Genomic DNA, 20,273 nt, shown 5'->3' with positions numbered 1-20,273 from the left:
CCGTGTTCTGGACTCTCTCGGGGTGATGAAGCCTCTCAGCCGTGATCCTGCCAAGCCCTCCTAAGAATTTTATGCGATTTCAGTGGGATCACCATTCGTTCTTCTAAACCCCGGAGAACAGTTTTTCCCGAGAGGGCCTGGGTAAGCTCCGATGGTGGATGCCACGGAGACGGGTGTACTTCAGGTCCAAGCCAAGCAGAGGCCATCACACAACGCCCGTTCCTTCTCCTCACCCGTCGCTGCGTCGCTATTTTGCCCTGTAATGTGGCTGAATGTCTCCGCGTTAGTTGTGTGGGCTGAGTAAATGCAGTCAGGCGCTTACAGTTAACGGCAGGGATTCAGTTTAACCCGACGTTAGGCAGGACTCTGAGGTGAATGCCTCCTGCCCAGGAGAGAGACTGTGTAGTCCAGACTTGCTGTGCCCTTGCGGTGAACATGTTCCGGGTGTTGCTTCCCCTTCCCTTCCCCCAGCCCCTGAATGATCACGTCAGTCCAGAGGCCCAGACGCATGCTCGGGGGACATGGGCTCAGATCCTAACAAGGTTGGCTGGTGGAATTTAAATTCAATTACCTGATTAAAAACCTTGGAATTAAAATCTGGCCTCGGTAACGTTCACCCTGAAAGTATCGTCACAAAAAGCCCATCTGCCCTTGAGGGAAGGGAATCTGCCATCCCTCCCTGGCCTGGCCCACAATGCGGCTCCAGACCCACAGTCAAGTGGTTGCCCTCCGAAACGCCCCAACAAGCCACTCAGTTCAAGGGCAGTCGGGGCTGGGCAGCAGATGGTGCCTTTTCCAATGATGCCCGCATCCCATGAAAGAATGAAAATACTGATAGGGAGAGGGAGCGGGATGGGAGGAGGTTCACATGAAGGTAAAACAGCAGCATGGACCTGGCGGGCGGAATGGGCTTGTTTCTGTGTTGTATATCCCATGTGTTACCGGTGCCTGTACAGTGAGGGTATATAAGGTGGGTAGGTGAGTCTGCCACGAGAGTGGTGATGCAGGTGAATATCGGCCGCGAGCAGCAGGGCCATCGACACTGACCTCGTTGACCTGGAAGCGACCTTCCCTGCCCCCCCATTGTGTGCGACTAACCGAAGTGTCTTTATTTTTGGACAGGTTCTTCGAGGGCTGCTGAAATTCTGGCCCAAAACGTGCACACAGAAAGAGGTAAATGCCAGACCCGCCGACCAGCAACCCCTCCCTGCGCACCCCCACCGCTGTGGCATTGCTCCCTTTGCTCATGTGCAGTGGTTGGTTCTGGAGTGGGGCTGACAGTGGTTCTGCAGTAGGGGTAAGGTTGGGGTGGGGGTGGGGGGGGGAGACACGGGCTGGTGGGGGGGGCGGTGGTGGGGGTGCATGGGAGGAGGGAGATGCGGGCTGCTGGGAGGGATGGGGGAGGCACGGGCTGGTTGGGGGGTGCGGGGAGGGCAGGGGGGAGATGTGGGCTGGTGGTGGGGGGGGCTGCGGGCGGGAGGGCGGGAGGGCGGAGATGCGGGCTAGTGTGGGGGTGCGGGCGGGAGGGGGGAGATGTGGTGGGGGGGGATGGGGGAGATGTGGGCTGGTGGGGGGGGAGATCGGGGCTGGTAGGGGGGTGGGAAGGGCGGGGGGAGATGTGGGCTGGTGGGGGGGGAGATGCAGGCTGGTGGGGGGGGTGCGGGAAGGGCAGGGGGGAGATGCGGGCTAGTGGGGGGGATGGGGGAGATGTGGGCTGGTGGGGGGGTGCGGGCGGGAGGGGGGAGATGTGGGCTGGTTGGGGGGGTGGGCGGGAGGGGGGAGATGTGGGCTGGTTGGGGGGGGTGGGCGGGAGGGGGGAGATGCGGGCTGGTTGGGGGGGTGGGCGGGAGGGGGGAGATGTGGGCTGGTTGGGGGGGTGGGCGGGAGGGGGGAGATGCGGGCTAGTGGGGGGGTGCGGGTGGGAGGGGGGAGATGTGGGCTGGTTGGGGGGGTGGGCGGGAGGGGGGAGATGCGGGCTGGTGGGGGGATGAGGGTGGGAGGGGGGAGATGCGGGCTGGTTGGGGGATGAGGGTGATGCGGGCTGGTGGTGGGGGGTGCGGGCTGGTGGGAGGGGGGGCGGGTGGGAGGGGGGAGATGCGGGCTGGTGGGGGGATGAGGGTGATGCGGGCTGGTTGGGGGATGAGGGTGATGCGGGCTGGTGGGAGGGGGGCGGGTGGGAGGGGGGAGATGCGGGCTGGTGGGGGGATGAGGGTGATGCGGGCTGGTGGGGATGAGGGTGATGCGGGCTGGTGGGGGGATGAGGGTGATGCGGGCTGGTGGGGGGATGAGGGTGATGCAGGCTGGTGGGGGGATGAGGGTGATGCGGGCTGGTGGGGGGATGAGGGTGATGCGGGCTGGTGGTGGGGGGTGTGGGCTGGTGGTGGGGGGTGCGGGCTGGTGGGGAGGGGGGGCGGGTGGGAGGGGGGAGATGTGGGCTGGTGGGGGGGATGAGGGTGATGTGGGCTGGTGGGGGGATGAGGGTGATGCAGGCTGGTGGGGGGGATGAGGGTGATGCGGGCTGGTGGGGGGATGAGGGTGGGAGGGGGGAGATGCGGGCTGGTTGGGGGATGAGGGTGATGCGGGCTGGTGGGAGGGGGGCGGGTGGGAGGGGGGAGATGCGGGCTGGTGGGGGGATGAGGGTGGGAGGGGGGAGATGCGGGCTGGTGGGGGGATGAGGGTGATGCGGGCTGGTTGGGGGATGAGGGTGATGCGGGCTGGTGGGATGAGGGTGATGCGGGCTGGTGGGGGGATGAGGGTGATGCAGGCTGGTGGGGGGATGAGGGTGATGCGGGCTGGTGGGGGGATGAGGGTGATGCAGGCTGGTGGGGGGATGAGGGTGATGCGGGCTGGTGGGGGGATGAGGGTGATGCGGGCTGGTGGGGGGATGAGGGTGATGCGGGCTGGTGGTGGGGGGTGTGGGCTGGTGGTGGGGGGTGCGGGCTGGTGGGAGGGGGGCGGGTGGGAGGGGGGAGATGCGGGCTGGTGGGGGGATGAGGGTGATGCGGGCTGGTGGGGGGATGAGGGTGATGCAGGCTGGTGGGGGGATGAGGGTGATGCGGGCTGGTGGGGGGAGATGTGGGCTGGTGGGAGGGGGGCGGGTGGGAGGGGGGAGATGCGGGCTGGTGGGGGGGTGCGGGTGGGAGGGGGGAGATGCGGGCTGGTGGGGGGATGAGGGTGATGTGGGCTGGTGGGGGGGATGAGGGTGATGCGGGCTGGTGGGGGGATGAGGGTGATGCGGGCGGGAGGGAGGAGATGCGGGCTGGTGGGGGGGTGGGCGGGAGGGGGGAGATGCGGGCTGGTGGGGGGGTGCGGGTGGGAGGGGGGAGATGCGGGCTGGTGGGGGGGTGCGGGTGGGAGGGGGGAGATGCGGGCTGGTGGGGGGGTGCGGGTGGGAGGGGGGAGATGCGGGCTGGTGGGGGGGGTGCGGGCGGGAGGGGGGAGATGCGGGCTGGTGGGGGGGCTGGTGGTGATGGCACCGCATGGTCAAGCACGGAATCACGGTTCCCTAGCGGCTTCTCCAGTGTTCTTTACGTTACAAACTCCTAACTCACCAAAACCCTTCAAAAACATGTGCTGCATTCAGTTCACTCCCACCTCATCCCCATTAGGCACTCAAAGGGCCCCCTTCTTGCCCACCACATCTGTGCAAATACCCACCTACGTAGGCTAAGTACTGCCTCTTGTTTAACTTCTTCCAAGGTTCACCCGCGATCTCCCTCCCCCAATCCCAGCCGGTCTCCCTCAATCTGGTCTCCAATCAGCTACCGTATCCCAGAAGAAAAATTAATCACTGTCCAATGACTCCCCCCACCCCCCCGCCCCCGGCCCCCACCGCCCGGTCCAATGCTGACCATTGGCTTGCAGTCGGTAAGTACCAACCTGCTCGACCTGAGCGCAAGACATTGTGCGTTTTTTGGGCAGTGCAGAGCGGCACCTGGACGATCCGTCGCTGGGCAAGACAGCTTGAGCTCTGGAAGTGAAGCAGAACGTTGAGGCGGAGGCCTCCACTGGAGAGTCAGGAACCCCAGGGAGCAGCGTCCATGAATTATGACAGTTTATTTTGCCCCTTTACACCCCCTGTTCCCTGAGAACCGCAGGCTGGGCCTAAAAACTCTTTGACAGTGACTCCTCAGCGGCTCAGTTGGTTCCTGTCTCCTCCTGCTGGCTGGTCTTTATTTGGAAGCCTTCCCGTGAGCTGGTTAGGATTTCAGGCCGTGGTCAATTGTCAGTTAAGTTGACAATCCATGTCGGTGGCTTGGACGAAGGGACCAAAGGTGTGGAAGCTAAACTCGCTGATGACACAGAGGTAGGAGAGTCGGGTTTTGAGCAAGGGGCATTAAGGCCAAGTGGGTGGGCAGAAGGAGGAGAACGTGGGAAAATGCCCACCCTGGCCGGAAGACTCGAAAAGCGGTGTCAGTGGAGAGAGACTGCAGAGCCCTGTGGCACGGAGGGATCCGGGTGTCCCGGTACGTGAGCCTCAGAGAGTTGGCATGCAGGGTGCAGCGAGTGATTCGGAAGGCAGGTGTAATGTGGAGTTTGTTGCCAGGAAAGTAGGGAAGTGTCGCCACAGCCATACAGGGCCTTAGTGAGACAGCGTCCGGAGTGCCGTGCACAGTTTTGGTCTCCTTACTTAAGAAAGGACATCATTATTTAAAAAAAAAACAAAACATTTTTTATTCATTCGTGGCGTGTGGGCTTCGCTGGCTGGGCCCAGCATTTATTGCCCACCCCATAGTTGCCCTTGTGGTGAGCTGCTGCCTCGAACCACGGCAGCCCATGTGGTGTAGGTACAACCACATAATATTGTGTTAGAGGCAGTTCAGGGAAGGTTCACTCGACTGATTCCTGGGGTGGGGGGGGTGTTATCCTATCAGGAAAGGCTGGGCCTGTATCCATTGGAATTTAGAAGATTGGGAGGCGACCTTATTGAATCCTATAAGACCCTGAGGGGACTTGAGAGGGTGAGTGCTGAGAGGGTGTTCCCCCCCCCCCAGTGTGGGAGAGACGGGAGTTGGGGGGGGTGGAGTGGGGAGGACAGGCAGAAAAGAGGAGTTCAGGCCACAGTCAGATCAGCCGTGATCCTATTGAACGGCAGAGCCAGGCTCGAGGGGCCGTGTGAAGGATTTTTTTTATTATTTTGATGAATGCTCCATGGGTGTGGCATTTTGCAGTGTGCGGACAATTTGGCCACTCGGCAAGGGCTTGAACCGGAGAACAGTCACAACACAGTGTTTCTACATCGTACCACAGTGCGAGAGGAGCAGCCACTGGGCCAGAGGGTGAGCTGTCAGGACGATCGGGAGGGTCTTAACAAAGAAAGACTCGCGCGTCTGTAGCGCCTTTCGCAGCCTCAGGATGTCCCAAAGCACTTTGCGCCCCCGCCCACTGACGTGCTTTTTGAAGTGTAGTCGCTGCTGGAATGTAGCAAACGTGGCAGCCAATGTGAGCACAGCAAGATCCCACAAAGAGAGCAACGTGATAATGACCAGATCACCGTCTGCTTCTGGGATGTGGGTTGACCGTTTAGATATTAGTCGGCACTAAAGGAAAAGCGAGAGAGTTGGTGGGGGTGGGGGTGGGGGTGAGTGGGGAGGGGGGAGGCGGGTGGGGGGGCGGGTGGGGGTTGTGGGGAAAAGTTAAGGGAGGGAATTCCAGAGCTAGGGGCTCCGGCAGCCGCCAGTGGTGGAGCGGGGGAAGCAGGAGAGCAGAGTCGGAGGAACGGAGGCTTTGGTTTGGGGGGAGGTTGGGCGGCTGAGGTGGGAGAGGCGAGGTTACGGTTTATACGCCATTTAAGCGGGCGGAGCTGTGCGCCGCAGTGGGGGAGGGGGGGGTGGTTTCAGTTTGAGGAAGTTAGGAACGAGAACAGTGGAGACTAACACTGTCCAGAGAGAGCCGGCAGCTTGAGCAGGCTGGAGTTGAACCTGTTCCGCCCACTTCCCCCATCCACCTTGCTCTCTCCCACCCCAACTCCCCCATTCTGTCCAGCCCCCACCCAACTCTGTCCCGTTTCCCCCCCCTCCCCCGCTCGGTCCTGTTTCCCCCCCCTCCCCCGCTCGGTCCTGTTTCCTCCCCCTCCCCCGACTCTGTCCCGTTTCCCCCCCCCTCCCCCGACTCTGTCCCGTTTCCCCCCCCTCCCCCGACTCTGTCCCGTTTCCCCCCCCCTCCCCCGACTCTGTCCCGTTTCCCCCCCCTCCCCCGCTCGGTCCCGTTTCCCCCCCCTCCCCCGCTCGGTCCCGTTTCCCCCCCCTCCCCCACTCGGTCCCGTTTCCCCCCCCCTCCCCCACTCGGTCCCGTTTCCCCCCCCTCCCCCGCTCGGTCCTGTTTCCCCCCCCTCCCCCGCTCGGTCCCGTTTCCCCCCCCTCCCCCGACTCTGTCCCGTTTCCCCCCCCTCCCCCACTCGGTCCCGTTTCCCCCCCCTCCCCCGACTCTGTCCCGTTTCCCCCCCCTCCCCCACTCGGTCCCATTGCTCCCCCTCCCCCACTCGGTCCCGTTTTCCTCCCCTCCACTCGGTCCCGTTTCCCCCCCCTCCCCCACTCGGTCCCGTTTCCCCCCCCTCCCCCACTCGGTCCCGTTTCCCCCCCCCCCTCCCCCGACTCTGTCCCGTTTCCCCCCCCCTCCCCCACTCGGTCCCGTTTCCCCCCCCCTCCCCCGCTCGGTCCCGTTCCCCCCCCTCCCCCGCTCGGTCCCGTTTCCCCCCCTCCCCCACTCAGTCCCGTTTTCCCCCCTCCCCCACTCTGTCCCGTTTCCCCCCCCTCCCCCACTCGGTCCCGTTTCCCCCCCCTCCCCCACTCGGTCCCGTTTCCCCCCCCCCTCCCCCGCTCGGTCCCGTTTCCCCCCCCCTCCCCCACTCGGTCCCGTTTCTCCCCCTCCCCCGACTCTGTCCCGTTTTCCCCCCCCCCTCCCCGACTCTGTCCCGTTTCCCCCCCCCCTCCCCCATGCGGTCCCGTTTCTCCCCCCCCCTCCCCCATGCGGTCCCCGTTTCCCCCCCCCCCTCCCCCACTCGGTCCCGTTTCTCCCCCTCCCCCATGCGGTCCCGTTTCCCCCCCCCCCTCCCCCACTCGGTCCTGTTTCCCCCCCTCCCCCACTCGGTCCCGTTTCCCCCCCCCCTCCCCCACTCGGTCCTGTTTCCCCCCCTCCCCCACTCGGTCCCGTTTCCCCCCCCTCCCCCGCTCGGTCCCGTTTCCCCCCCCCTCCCCCACTCGGTCCCGTTTCCCCCCCCTCCCCCACTCGGTCCCGTTTCCCCCCCCTCCCCCACTCGGTCCCGTTTTCCCCCCCTCCCCCACTCGGTCCCGTTTCCCCCCCCCTCCCCCACTCGGTCCCGTTTCTCCCCCTCCCCCACTCGGTCCCGTTTTCCCCCCCTCCCCCACTCGGTCCCGTTTTCCCCCCCCTCCCCCACTCGGTCCCGTTTTCCCCCCCTCCCCCACTCGGTCCCGTTTCCCCCCCCTCCCCCACTCGGTCCCGTTTCTCCCCCTCCCCCACTCGGTCCCGTTTTCCCCCCCCTCCCCCACTCGGTCCCGTTTTCCCCCCCCCTCCCCCACTCGGTCCCGTTTTCCCCCCCCTCCCCCACTCGGTCCCGTTTCCCCCCCCTCCCCCACTCAGTCCCGTTTCCCCCGCTCCCTCACTTGGTCCCGTTTCTCCCCCTCCCCCACTCGGTGCCGTTTCCCCCCCACCTCCCCCACTTGGTCCCATTTGCCCCCTCCCTCGCTCAGTCCTGTTTCCCCCCCTACCCCGCTTTGTCCTGTTTCTCCCACCACCACCCCCCCCCACCCCTGTTCTGCCCCACCCGACTCGGTCCCACCCCCTCCGCCCCTCCCCAGCTCGGTCCCGTTCTCCCCTCCCCACCCCGCCTCTCCCTGACCCCCTCTGCCTGAGGCCCCCACTAGCCCTTTCTCATTGCTCCTATTTAACACCACCCCAACTCACACTATCTGCTCCCCCCATACTCTGAGCCTGTAACTTCCCAGTGCTGAATTCACTGCAGCTTCTGTCTTCAGGGAATTCAAATCCTCACTAAAACATTAATGATTCTGTGGATAAGAGGAAATGCTTTGAAATTGGCGTCTTTGAAGTCTTATGAATTCTGTCAGATGTTTAAAGCAATGTCCTATGCAATATTTCTGATCTAATTGCTAATGCGTAAAGCTTGGCTTGGTCTGCCTCACTCTGTCATCAGTCAACAGTACACACCTCACTCCACCTGAGCCCCTAATCCAGGCTGACACTCCCAATGCAGTACTGAGGGAGTGCCACGCTGTTGGAGCATCAGTACCGAGGGAGTGCTGCACTGTCAGAGGGTCATAACTGAGGGAGTGCTGACCAGTCGGAGGGTCAGTACTGAGGGAGCGCTGCACTGTCAGAGGGTCATAACTGAGGGAGTGCTGCACTGTCAGAGGGTCAGTACTGAGGAAACGCTGCATGTCGGTGGGTCTGAACTAAGGGAGTACTGCACTGTTGGAGGGTCAGTGATGAGGGAGAGTGGCACTGTGTGAGGATCAGTACTGCGGGAGCACTGTCCTGTTGGAGGGTCAGTACTGAGGGGGCACTGCAGTGTCGGAGGGTCATTACTGAGGGAGAGCTGCATTGTATGAGGGTCAATACAGCGAGAGCACTGTACTGTCGGAGGGCCAGTACTGAGAGAATGCTGCAGTTTCGGAGGGTCAGTGCTGAGGGAGTGCTGCACTGTTGGAGGGTCAGTGCTGAAGGAGCACTGCACTGTCAGAGGGTCAGTGCTGAGGGAGTGCTGCACTGTCAGAGGGTCAGTGCTGAGGGAGTGCTGCACTGTCAGAGGGTCAGTGCTGAGGGAGTGCTGCACTGTCGGAGGGTCAGTGCTGAGGGAGCACTGCGCTGTCAGAGGGTCAGTACTGAGGGAGTGCCACACTGTCGGGGTTGCCATCTTCATGTTGAGACATTAAACTGAGGCTCTGTCTGCCCTGTGGGGTAGATGTAAAGGGTTCCATGGCCACTATTGGAAGATGATGAGCAGGTTGGAAAATGGAATGCCTGCCCGTAAACATTGGGAACAGAATCTATAATGGTTTTTTTTACAAAGGAGGACAGCAACTAATTGCATTTCTATAGCACCTTTATCACAGTTAAAGATCCGAAGGTGCTTCACAGATTTGTTTTTAAGCAAAAATTGATACTGAGCCACATCAGGAGATATTAGGGATGGGTGACCAAAAGTTTGGTTTTAGAGAGCGTCTTATAGGTTGAGAGAGAGGCGGAGAGGTTTATCGCGGGAATTCCAGAGTTTAGGGTCCCCAGGCAGCTGAAGGCACGACCGCCAATGGTGGAGCGATGGAAATCGGGAGATGTGCAAGAGTCGAAGGAATGCACTCTCTCAGAGACTTCGAGGAGATCGCAGAGATGGGGATTGGGATCAGTGAGCATTGAGATCGTCAATTCTGGAGATATCAAAGGAGTGGATGAGGGTTTCCATAGCGGATGAGCTGAGGAAGTGATGTTACAGAGGTGGGAATAGGCAGCCTGACTGACGTGACTGGAAGCTCAGCTCGGGGTTCAGGGAGGCTGATGGTGGCTAAGGAAGCAAGATTATGGCAGAGGCCAAATATGGTGGCTCCTGTCTCCCCAGTGTTTCGCTGAAGGAAACGTTCTGCTCATCCAGCACTGGAGGTTAGATAAGGATAGAAGTCAGGTTTCAGCTGTACAAAGCCCTGGTTAGGCCACACCTGGAGTCACTGGCAGCAGCTCTGGGCACCACACCTTAGGAAGGATATAGTGACCATGGAGGGAGTGCAGTGTAGATTTATCAGGATGATACCTGGACTCCAAGCGTTAAATTATGAGGAGAGGTTACACAAACTGGGGTTGTATTCCCGGGAATTTAGAAGGTTAAGGGGTAATTTCATCTTTTTAAGATATGAAGGGGAGCAGACAGGGTGGATAGAGAGAAACTATTCCCGCTGGTTGGGGAGTCTCGGACTAGGGAACAGAGTCTAAAATTGAGAACCAGGCCTTTCAGGAGTGAGATTAGGAAACACTTCCACACACACAAAAGTCAGGAGAAGTTTGAAAACTCTCCTCCACAAATGACCATTGATGCTCGATCAATTGTTAATCATAAATCTGAAGTTGATAGATTTTTGTTATCCAAAGGTATTAAGGGACACGGGGAAAAAAGTGGGAATATGGAGATAGGTCGCAGATCAGCCACGACCTCATTGAATGGCAGAACAAGCTCGAGGGGCCGAATGGCCTCCTCCTGTTCCTATCCTCTAGGGCAATTTCAAGTCAGTGGAGGAATCGAGAGAGGTCGGGTGAAGTAGAGCTGGGTACATATCCAAAAACATGTTAGGTTTCATTTTGTCACTGAGGGGAAGCAGGAAAGCTCCAAGGTTAGATCCCTGGGGAGGGAATCTGTTGCCAGAGGTTCTCCAGCAATGACTGGAGGAATAAGATTGGAAAGAGGCGAGTGCAGTCTCACCTGGTTGGATGACAGAAGAGAGACATTGGAGGAGGATAGTGTGGTCAACTATGTCAAAGGGTGCAGACATGTTGTGGAGGGACAGTTTCTCATAGTCGCATTCGAGAGGATGTGGTTTGTGACTTTAATGTGGTTTATACACTGGGTGATTACTGATGTTCACAGTGGTTTATACACTGGGTGATTACTGATGTTCACAGTGGTTTATACACTGGGTGTTTACTGCTGTTCACAGTGGTTTATACACTGGGTGATTACTGCTGTTCACAGTGGTTTATACACTGGGTGATTACTGATGTTCACAGTGGTTTATACCCTGGGTGATTACTGATGTTCACAGTGGTTTATACACTGGGTGATTACTGATGTTCGCAGTGGTTTGTACACTGAGTGTTTGATTATTGTGGGCATGCAGGGGATGTGGGCTTACTGGGGTAAGAGACCCTGTGTTGCCTGTTAGGGTTATGATAGGGCAATGCCACTGCCAGCAGTGAACTGTTCCAAAAATATCAAAATAACATTCTGTGCAAATTCTGGACTCCTTTCCCAGGATGAGCTATATCGTCTGGCTTTGCAGGGCAGTCACTAGCTTCTGACTCACATTTTCCACCCTTACCTGAGTGAGTATTTATCCCGCTGTCAATCTGTTTAATGCTATAATTATCCCTGGATTTGGCTTCTTGAAGATCCGGTGGATTTGAGTGACAATTAGTGTCCCACTCACTTGCACTTTCAACAGACACTAATCCTCGCTTGGAGCAGTGATCTAATAGGAGGAAAATGTTTGGAGAACGCTGGGAATTCCTGACCCCTGCCAACTCCCTTGCATCACCTGGTCGAGCAGCTCCCTGCCAGCTAGAGCTCGGACTAGATAAACCCATGGATCTGTGGAGCGTGCAGTGTCCTGGTAGAGTATCGTACACTGGTGGGTCAAACCGTTCTGCTGCTGCGCTGTCTCTCAGCAAGTGGCAGACGGTCTGAAAGGGGGAAGCACTCCACTTCTTCGGGGGCTACTTGTAAGAACGGCTTACATTTATACGGCGCCATTCACGCCCCCAGGATGTTTTCCCCGAGAAATGGGGGGAATCGTCGTATTGCTGAAAAGGGAGGTTTGTCACCGAGCAAAGGGTGCTGATTGGTTGGCAAGTCAACTCTGATTGGCCGAGGTGTTGCCATCGAGAAAGCAACAGGGCGCTATAGGCTCCCCAAGCTCACAGGCTGTTCAAAAAAGGCACCAGGCATGAACAAATTCCTTTTGTTTGCAGGGAATGGGTCCTCACACATCACATCTAGCAGGTGTAAATGAGCTGCGTTACAAGCTCGACTGATTACCTTCAATTGGTTGTTAGTGTAGCTATTAGCACACTCAGGATTGTTCAGCAAATGCTGCCCAAACGCGGCATCACATCTGCAAGTGCGGTCTAGTGGAGTGCGGTCTGTACTCTTGCCTATTCCGAGCAACCGAAGGAATGTGCAGTTTGATTCGATCAGCCAGTCGTTGGGTCTTGCAGCCAACATACCTGGCATTGCACCGGCACTGAAACCCATACACGATGTTGCTCAGTTGTATGGTAGGCAGAGTGTCCATCTGGACTGACGGCAGTGTCCTGCCACTGGATAGTTCCACTCGCGTCGCCACTGCGTAGTAACCTGGTAGAAATCATAGCCTCAAAACGCTTTGCGGCCGCTGAAAGACTTTTGGAAGTGTAGTCACTGTTGTAATGTAGAAACTGAGGCAGCCAATTTGTGCACAGCAAGCTCACGCGAGCAGTAAGGGGATAATGTTTTTAAGTGATATTGACTGAGGGGGGTAAGTATTGATTGTGAAAAGCCCTTTAAACGAATAAAGCAGGAAGGGTCAGTGTGGGAATAATAGCCTAAAGATTGGAAATATAGAATAAAAACCAAAGTCAAATTACACCAAGAGATGAAGATTACTGAGAAGGAAGTGATAAAATCTACACTAAAAATAAAGCAGGAGTGGTGAAAAATTTATAGATATATTAATGTTGACAGTATAAATGTGTACAGTGTGTCAGCAACCAAAAGTGTAATAGGTGCAACAATGTGAGGACATATGGGTAGGAACAGTTATTCAGATCATTGTTCAGTACAAAGATGTGCACCGCTTAAGATATAAACCAAACAAGTGAGGAGCACAGGTTCTGATTTAAGGGGGTGATATGGGTACTGTTAACAGGATCCATGGTGAAGTCATAACCAAGACACACAGCTTTTCTTTAGAGAGAGAGTTTATGGACTTGTTCAGTCTCACACACACCCAGTGTCCCATCTATCCCCTATGTATATGCTCTTTCTAAACAAATTGAACAAATGAAAACTAATTGACTAATTGAAAGCCCCTTAAAGGGGCACGATAACAAAAAACAAAACTTCCAAAGGAATCCCCTATTTGTATGTGCTCCAAGTGCTTAATGAAACAGTGCCCTTCACCTTGTATCCTAACAATATAATTAACATTCCATTAACCGGTCCCATTACAGAGCTTGTCTACAAGCTGGGCATGGCTTGGAGCTAAGTAAAGGACCATAGGAACAGGAAGAGGCCATTTAGCTCCTCAAGCTTGTTATGCCATTCAGTGGGATCATGGCTGACCTGTGACCTAGCTTCATATCCCTTAATACTCCTGGCTAACAAAATTCTATCAATCCCTTTGTGTGTAGAAGTGTTTCCTAATTTCACTCCAGCCTCTTAAGTTTTAGATTTTGCCCAGCCAGAGGATTATTTTCTTTTATTCTTTCAGGATATGTGGGCGTCGCTGGCTAGACCAGCATTTATTGCCCATCCTTAATTGCCCTTGAGAAGGTGGCGGTGAGCTGCTTTCTTGAACCGCTGCAGTCCATGTGATGTAGGTACACCCACAGTGCTGTTAGGGAGGGAGCTCCAGGATTTTGAGCCAGGGACGGTGAAAGAACGGCCGATATATTTCCAAGTCAGGATGGTGAGTGACTTGGAGGGGAACTTGCGACTGCCCTTGTCCTTCTAGACGGTAGCGGTCGTGGGTTTGGAAGGTGCTGTCAAAGAAGCCTTAGTGAGTTCCTGCAGTGCATCTTGTAGATGGTACACACACTGTTGCTATTGTGCTTTGGTGGTGGAGGGAGTGAATGTTTGTGGATGGGCTGCCAATCAAGCGGGGCTGCTTTATCCTGGATGGTGTCAAGCTTCTCGAGTGTTGTGGGAGCTGCAGTTGTCCAAGCAAGTGGGGAGTATTCCATCACACTCATGACTTGTGCCTTGTAGATGGCGGACAGGTTTTAGGGAGTCAGGAGGTGAGTTAATTGTCACAGGGTTCCTAACTTCTGACCTGCTCCTGTAGCCACAGTATTTATATGGCTAGTCCCGTTCAGTTTCTGGCTAATGGTAACACCCAGGATGTTGATAGTGGGGGATTCAGCGATGGTAATGCTGAATTGAATGTCATGGGGTGATGCTTAAATTATCTCTTGACGGAGATGGTCATTGCCTGGCATTTGTGTGGCGTGAATGTTACTTGCCAAGCCTGGATATTGTCCAGGTCTTGCTGCATTTGGACATGGACTGCTTCAGTATCTGAGGAATCGCGAATGGTGCTGAACATTGTGCAATCATCAACAAACACCCTCACTTCTGACCTTATGATGAAAGGAAGGTCATTGATGAAGCAGCTGAAGATGGTTAGGCCTAGGACACTACCCTGACGAACTCCTGCAGTGATGTATTGAAGCTGAGATGATTGACTTCCAACAACCACAACAATTTTCCTTTGTGCTAGGTATGACTTCAACCAGAGGAGGGTTTTCCCCCTGATTCCCATTGACTCCAACTTTGCCTGGTCTCCTTGATGCCACACATGGTCATATGCGATCTTGATGTCAAGGGCAGTCACGCTCACCTCACCTCTTGAGTTCTGCTCTCTTGCCCATATTTGAATCAAGGCTGTAATGAGGTCAGAAGCTGAGTGGCCCTAGCAGAACCCAAACTGAGCTTCAGTGAGTAGGTTATTGCTAAGCAAGTGTTGCTTGATAGCACTGTTGATGACCTCTTCCATTACATTACTGATGGTGGAGAGCAGACTGATGGGGCGGTAACTGGCTGGGTTGGATTTGTCCTGCTTTTTGTGGGAGGACATACCTGGGTAGTTTTCCACATTGATGGGTAGATGTCAGCATTGTAGCTGTACTGGCACAGCTTGGCTAGGGGCACGGCAAGTTCTGGAGCACAAGTCTTCATTACTATTGCTGGAATATTGTCAGGGCCCATAGCCTTTGCAGTATCCAGTGCCTTCAGCCGTTTCTTGATATCACGTGGAGTGAATCCAATTGGCTGAAGACTGGCATCTGTAATGCTGGGGACCTCCGGAGGATGCAGAGATGGATCATCCACTCAGCATTTCTGGCTGAAGATTATAGCAAGTGCTTCGGCCTTACCTTTTGCACTGACATGCTGGGCTCCCCCATCATAGAGGATGATGATATTTATGGAGCCTCCTCCTCCAGTGAGCTGTTTAATTGTCCACCATCATTCATGGGCTGGATGTGGCAGGACTGCAAAGCTTAGATCTGATCTGTTGGTTGTGGAATCGCGTAGCTCTGTCTATCACTTGCTGCTTATGCTGTTTGGCACGCAAGTAGTCCTGTGTTATTGCTTCACCAAGTTGACACCTCATTTTTAGATAGCCTGGTGCTGCTCCTGGCATGCCTTCCTCCACTCTTCATTGAACCAGGGTTGATCCCCTAGCTTGATGGTAATGGTAGAGTAGGGGATATGCCGGGCCATGAGGTTACAGATTGTGTTAGAGTACAATTCTGCTGCTGCTGATGGCCCACAGTGCCTCATGGATGCCCAGCCTTGAGTTACTAGATTTGTTCAAAATCTATCCCATTTAGCATGGCGGTCGTGCCTCATAACACAATGGAGGGTATTCTCACTGTGAAGGCGGGGCTTCATCTCCAGAAGGACCATGCGGTGGTCACTCCTACCGATTCTATCATGGATAGACATCTGCAGCAGGCAGGTCATTGAGGATGAGGTCAAGTTTTTCCCTCTTGTTGGTTCCCTCACCACCTGCCGCTGACCCAGTCTAGCCACTATGTCCTTTAGCACTCAGCCAGCTCGGTCAGTTGTGGTGCTACCGAGACACTCTTGGTGATGCACATTGATGTTCCTATATGTCATAAACCATGGTTTCTTTAGAAAGGGGGAGGACTAACATCAGTGAGACAAACAGATAGTAGCTGCAGTATTGGCAAAACTAGAGAATAGCAAAGAATGTAAGACCCTGATGGAAGTTGTTTACAGACCTTCTGATAGTAGTAGTGCAATGGATAGATGTATAAAATACAAGGAAGAGGGAAGGATGTAGCAAAAACAATGCGGTTATAATGGGAGAGTCTGGGAGAAGTAGATCAGTTCAAGGGGTAAAGGCATTAATTTCAACAATGTATTTGGAACACTGCTGGAAAAGTTCATTTTAGAACCAACAAGGGAACAAGCCAGACTGGGTTTTAAAGATGAATAATGAACCAGAATTCAACTATTCGATGGTAAGGGAGCAGCTTGTAAATAGTAATCTTAAAATGGCCTGCTCAGTGGCCACTGTCTAAGACTGAACCAGACTGCTTGCAATTTTGGCCTCCTATTTGGCCCTGAGCTGAGCTGCCAACTCCCAAATCCTTTCCATCACCAAGACTGCCTGTTTCCGCCATCAACCATCCCTCCCCTGTCTCATCTGCTGATACCCTCATCCAAGCCAGACTCAACTATTTGTGTTTTTGTGGCCGGTCTTTCACGTTCCAATTTCACCTGCACCCAAACACCACCCCCCCCCCCCCCCCACCTTCCCCTAAACAAACACCAGTAAACCTGAGCTCATCTGAAGCTCTCCTTGTACCAAATACAGTTCATATACTCCCCTCAGCTGTGCTCACTAACTTACTTTGCCTCCTTACCTGGCAACACCTAAATTCTAAAATTCTTGTCCTTGTTTTCAGATGTCTCGAAGGCCTCCCTCCGTATATGTATAATCTCCTCTAGCCCTACAACCCTCCAAGATCTCTACGCACCCCCAATTCCGGCCTCTTGCGCATTCCCAATTTTAATCGCTCTGGAATTCCTCCCTAAACCTCTCCGCCTCTCCTTTTATGTTGCTCCTTAAACTATGACCCTTTGACCAAGCTTTTTGGTCACCTGGACTGGTGACAGAGGCCTAGGCTAATGCTTAGGGGACGAGGGTTCAAATCCCACCATCGCAGCCAGTTACTGAATGTGGAATTGAAAGCTAGTCTCAGTAATGGTGACTGTGACAACTATCGTCAGTTGTTGTAAAAACCCATCTGGTTCACTAATGTCCTTTAGGGAAGGAAATCTGCTGTCCTTACCTGGCCTGGCCTACATGTGACTCCAGACCCCACAGCGATGCGGTTGGCTCTTAACTTCCCTCTGAAATGGCCGAGCAAGCCACTCAGTTCAAGGGCAATTAGGGATGGGCACCAAATGCTTGCCCTGCCAGCAACGTCCACATCCCATGAAAGAATAAATAATCCTACCTTATATCTCCTAATGGGGCACGGAGTCCGATATTTGATAAATGCTCCTGTGAAGTGTCTTGCAACGGTTTACTACATTAGTGTGCTTGGATTTTCAAAAAGCATTCGATAAGATGCCACACAGGAGGTTATTAGACAAAATTAGGATTGGGGGTAATATATTTAGCATGGATTAAGGATTGATTAACAGATGATAATAGAGGGACGGAATAAGCAGCTAATTTTCAGGTTGGTAGGGCAGTAATAGCTAGGTATCCCAAGGGTCAGCATAAGCTAGTCGCAGTTCAGATCAATGATTTTGATGAGGCGGCCGAGTGTAATGCATCCAGGTTTGCTAACGAAACTAAGCCATATGGGAAAGAAAACCGTGAGGAGGATACAAAGGGATTTATTGAGTGTAAGCGAGTGGGCAAGGACATGGCAGATAGAATACAATGTGGCAAAGTGTGAAGTTATTGACTGTGGTAGGAAAAATAGAAATTTAAAATGGTGCATAACTGGGTAATGTTAGAATTCATGAGTCATAGAACATTAACACTCAAACAAGTAGGAAAGCAAGTGATAAGTTATCCCTTATTGCCAAGGGATTACAGTCTGAGATGGGAGAATTTATAATAGAGAACGAGGAAATGTCAGAGCAATTAAACAAATACTTTAATTCTGTATTCACAGAGGAAGACACAAATAACTTCCCAGAAATACTAGAGAACCAAGGGCCTAGTGAGAAGGAGGAATTGAAGGATATTAGTATTACTAAAACAATAGTGCTGGAAAAATTAATGAGACTGAAAGCTAATAAATCCCCAGGGCCTGATAATCTACATCCAGGGTACTGACGGAGGTGACCATGGAAATAGTTGGTTGTCATCTTCCAAAATTCTGTAGAATCTGGAATGGTCCCAGCTGATTGGGGGGGTGGCAAATGTAACCCCACTATTTAAAAAAGGAGGGAAGGAGAAAACAGCGAATTACAGGCCAGTTAACCTATCAGTTGTAGGGAAAATGCTAGAGTCTATTAAAAAGGTTGTAATAACAGGATTTTTAGAAAATGTGGACAGGATTAGGCAAAGTCAGCATGGATTTGTGAAAGGGAAACCGTTTAACAAAACTACTGGAGTTCTTTGAGGACGTAACTAGCAGAATAGATAAGGGCGAACCAGTGGATGTGGTGTATTTGGATTTTCAGAAAGCTTTTGATAAAGTCCCACATAAGAGGTTAGTGTGTAAAATGAAAGCACATAGGATTGGGGGTAATATATTGGCATGGATTGAGAATTGGTTAGCAGATAGGAAACAGAGAGTAGGAATAAATGGGAGTTTTTCGGAGTGACAGGCGGTGACTAGTGGGGTACCGCAGGGATCAGTGCTTGGGCCCCAGCCATTCACAATATATATATCAATGATTTGGATGAGGGAACCAAATGTAATATTTCCAAGTTTGCTGATGACACGAAACTTGGTGGGAAAGGCGAGCGATGAAGAAGGTTTTAAGAGGCTTCAAGACAATTTACACAGGTTGAGTGAGTGGGCAGATACATGGCAGATGCAGTATAATGTGGATAAGGGTGAAGTTATCCACTTTGGCAGGAAAAACAGAATGGTAGAGTATTATTTAAATGGTGATAGATTGGGAAATGTTAATGTACAAAGGGACCTGGGTATCTTTGTACACCAATCACTGAAAGCAAGCATGCAGATGCAGCAAGTGGTTCAGAAGAGTAATGGGTAATGAGGAAGCAGCAAACTTGTTAAGTGTTCACTTTGCAGCAAAAGAACCAGAGTGGGGGGGAGATGAGGAGAATTTTTTTTTTTTTTACACAGCGAGTTGTGGTGATCTGGAAGGCGCTGCCTGAAAGGGCGGCGGAAGCAGATTCAATCGGGACTTTCAAAAGGGGAATTGGCTGACCACTTGGAGGGGAACAAATTTGCAGAGTTGTGGGGAAAGGGCAGGGTGGGAGCCGTGAGAGTAATTGGAGAACCCTTTCAAAGAGCCAGCACGGGCATGCTGGGCGGAATGGCCATCTTTTGCAGTCTCTCTCCTTGTTATTCCAGCCATTCTCTCAGTGGAGCGAGAAACAAAATACCGGGGGGTTCCGAGGAACTTAAAAATAAGCCAAGCAGAGAGACACAGTGGTTTTAGTGTAAGTTTTTTTTTATATATGCATTGAGAGTGGAAGAAAAAATGGGACTTAAGAGAAACAAATCTCTAGGATTTGAAGGTATCTGCTCCCAGGCACCACAAAAAACAGATGAGGAAATTACCGTCGTCATTTCCGAAAACTCTATAGATTTAGGAGTTTCAATGTTGGAGTGGAAATTTGCAGATGTTGCTCCTTTACTTAAGAAGGGAGGGAGAGTGGATCCCAAGTAATGAGAGACCTGTCAATTCAGCAGCAGTCACTGGAACCTGTCATCAAGGACACGGTGACTGAGCACTTGAACGAGTACAAGTTGATTGGGCAGTCTGTTTGTGAAGGGTTAGTCCCTGATCTTGTCTACTGGAGTTGGAACTATTTGAGGCGGCCAATCTCATGGTGAATAGGGGAGTGTTGATGGGATGTTGGCTGTGCGGAGCTCCAGAAGGCACTGGATAAGGTTCCACACGAGAGGTTATCAGCAAAGATTAGAACACATGGAATTGGAGGTAACTTTCGGGACAATGAAGTAGTAATCCTGGGAGTGAAAGAAATGCTTTTGTTGATTGATGGGGTGGAGCTAGAGTCTCCCTGGGGTCCTCAGCTTTGCATTGTACTTATCAATGCCTTGGATGAAGGAACGGAGGGTTGTATATCCAAACTTGCAAACAGCACCAAGTTAGAAGGTATGATAAGTTGTTCCGATGTGAGCAGAAAGCTATGATGGGACATTGGCAGATTCAGCAGGTGGGTAAAACTGTAGCAGATAGAATTCGCCGTGGGTGAGTGTGTGGTCATCCAGAAGAGGCAGACCCAGAAGAGATGTTTTCTTGTGGCTGGAGGATGGGAACTGTCGAGGGGACGGAGGGATTTGGGACATCCATGTACACAAAGCACTGAAACCTAGGGGCAGGTACAAACATCTCCAGATGGCTGGGATATAGGTCTTTGGTCAGACTTCATGTGGAGTAACCCGGTTCAGTTCTGGGCCCCGCACCTCAGAAAGGATATATTGGCCATTGGCGGGTATTCGGGGGGTGCAGCACAGATTTACTAGAATGATCTCGGGGCTTAAAGAGTTAAATTATGAGGGCTGAGTGCATAGACTTGCCCTGCATTCCCTTGCGTTTAGAGAATGAAGGAGTGCTT

The 20,273-nt window shown here is 53.6% G+C and overlaps 1 protein-coding gene across 1 annotated transcript in view; it reads left to right on the top strand.

Moving 5' to 3' along the window:
- The window catches only part of ppp2r5b (protein phosphatase 2, regulatory subunit B', beta), a 132,418-nt gene that overhangs the window by 100,159 nt on the left and 11,986 nt on the right, over window positions 1–20,273 (top strand). Inside the window, exon 9 of the mRNA XM_041181915.1 lies at window positions 1,123–1,173. Within this exon, the coding sequence (XP_041037849.1) occupies window positions 1,123–1,173 (51 nt within the window). The remainder of the gene's footprint in view (window positions 1–1,122; window positions 1,174–20,273) is intronic.

This window comes from Carcharodon carcharias (genome assembly GCF_017639515.1).
Source record: "Carcharodon carcharias isolate sCarCar2 chromosome 37 unlocalized genomic scaffold, sCarCar2.pri SUPER_37_unloc_1, whole genome shotgun sequence".
Lineage (NCBI taxonomy): Eukaryota > Metazoa > Chordata > Chondrichthyes > Lamniformes > Lamnidae > Carcharodon > Carcharodon carcharias.
This window is presented reverse-complemented; position numbering and strand designations above follow the sequence as displayed.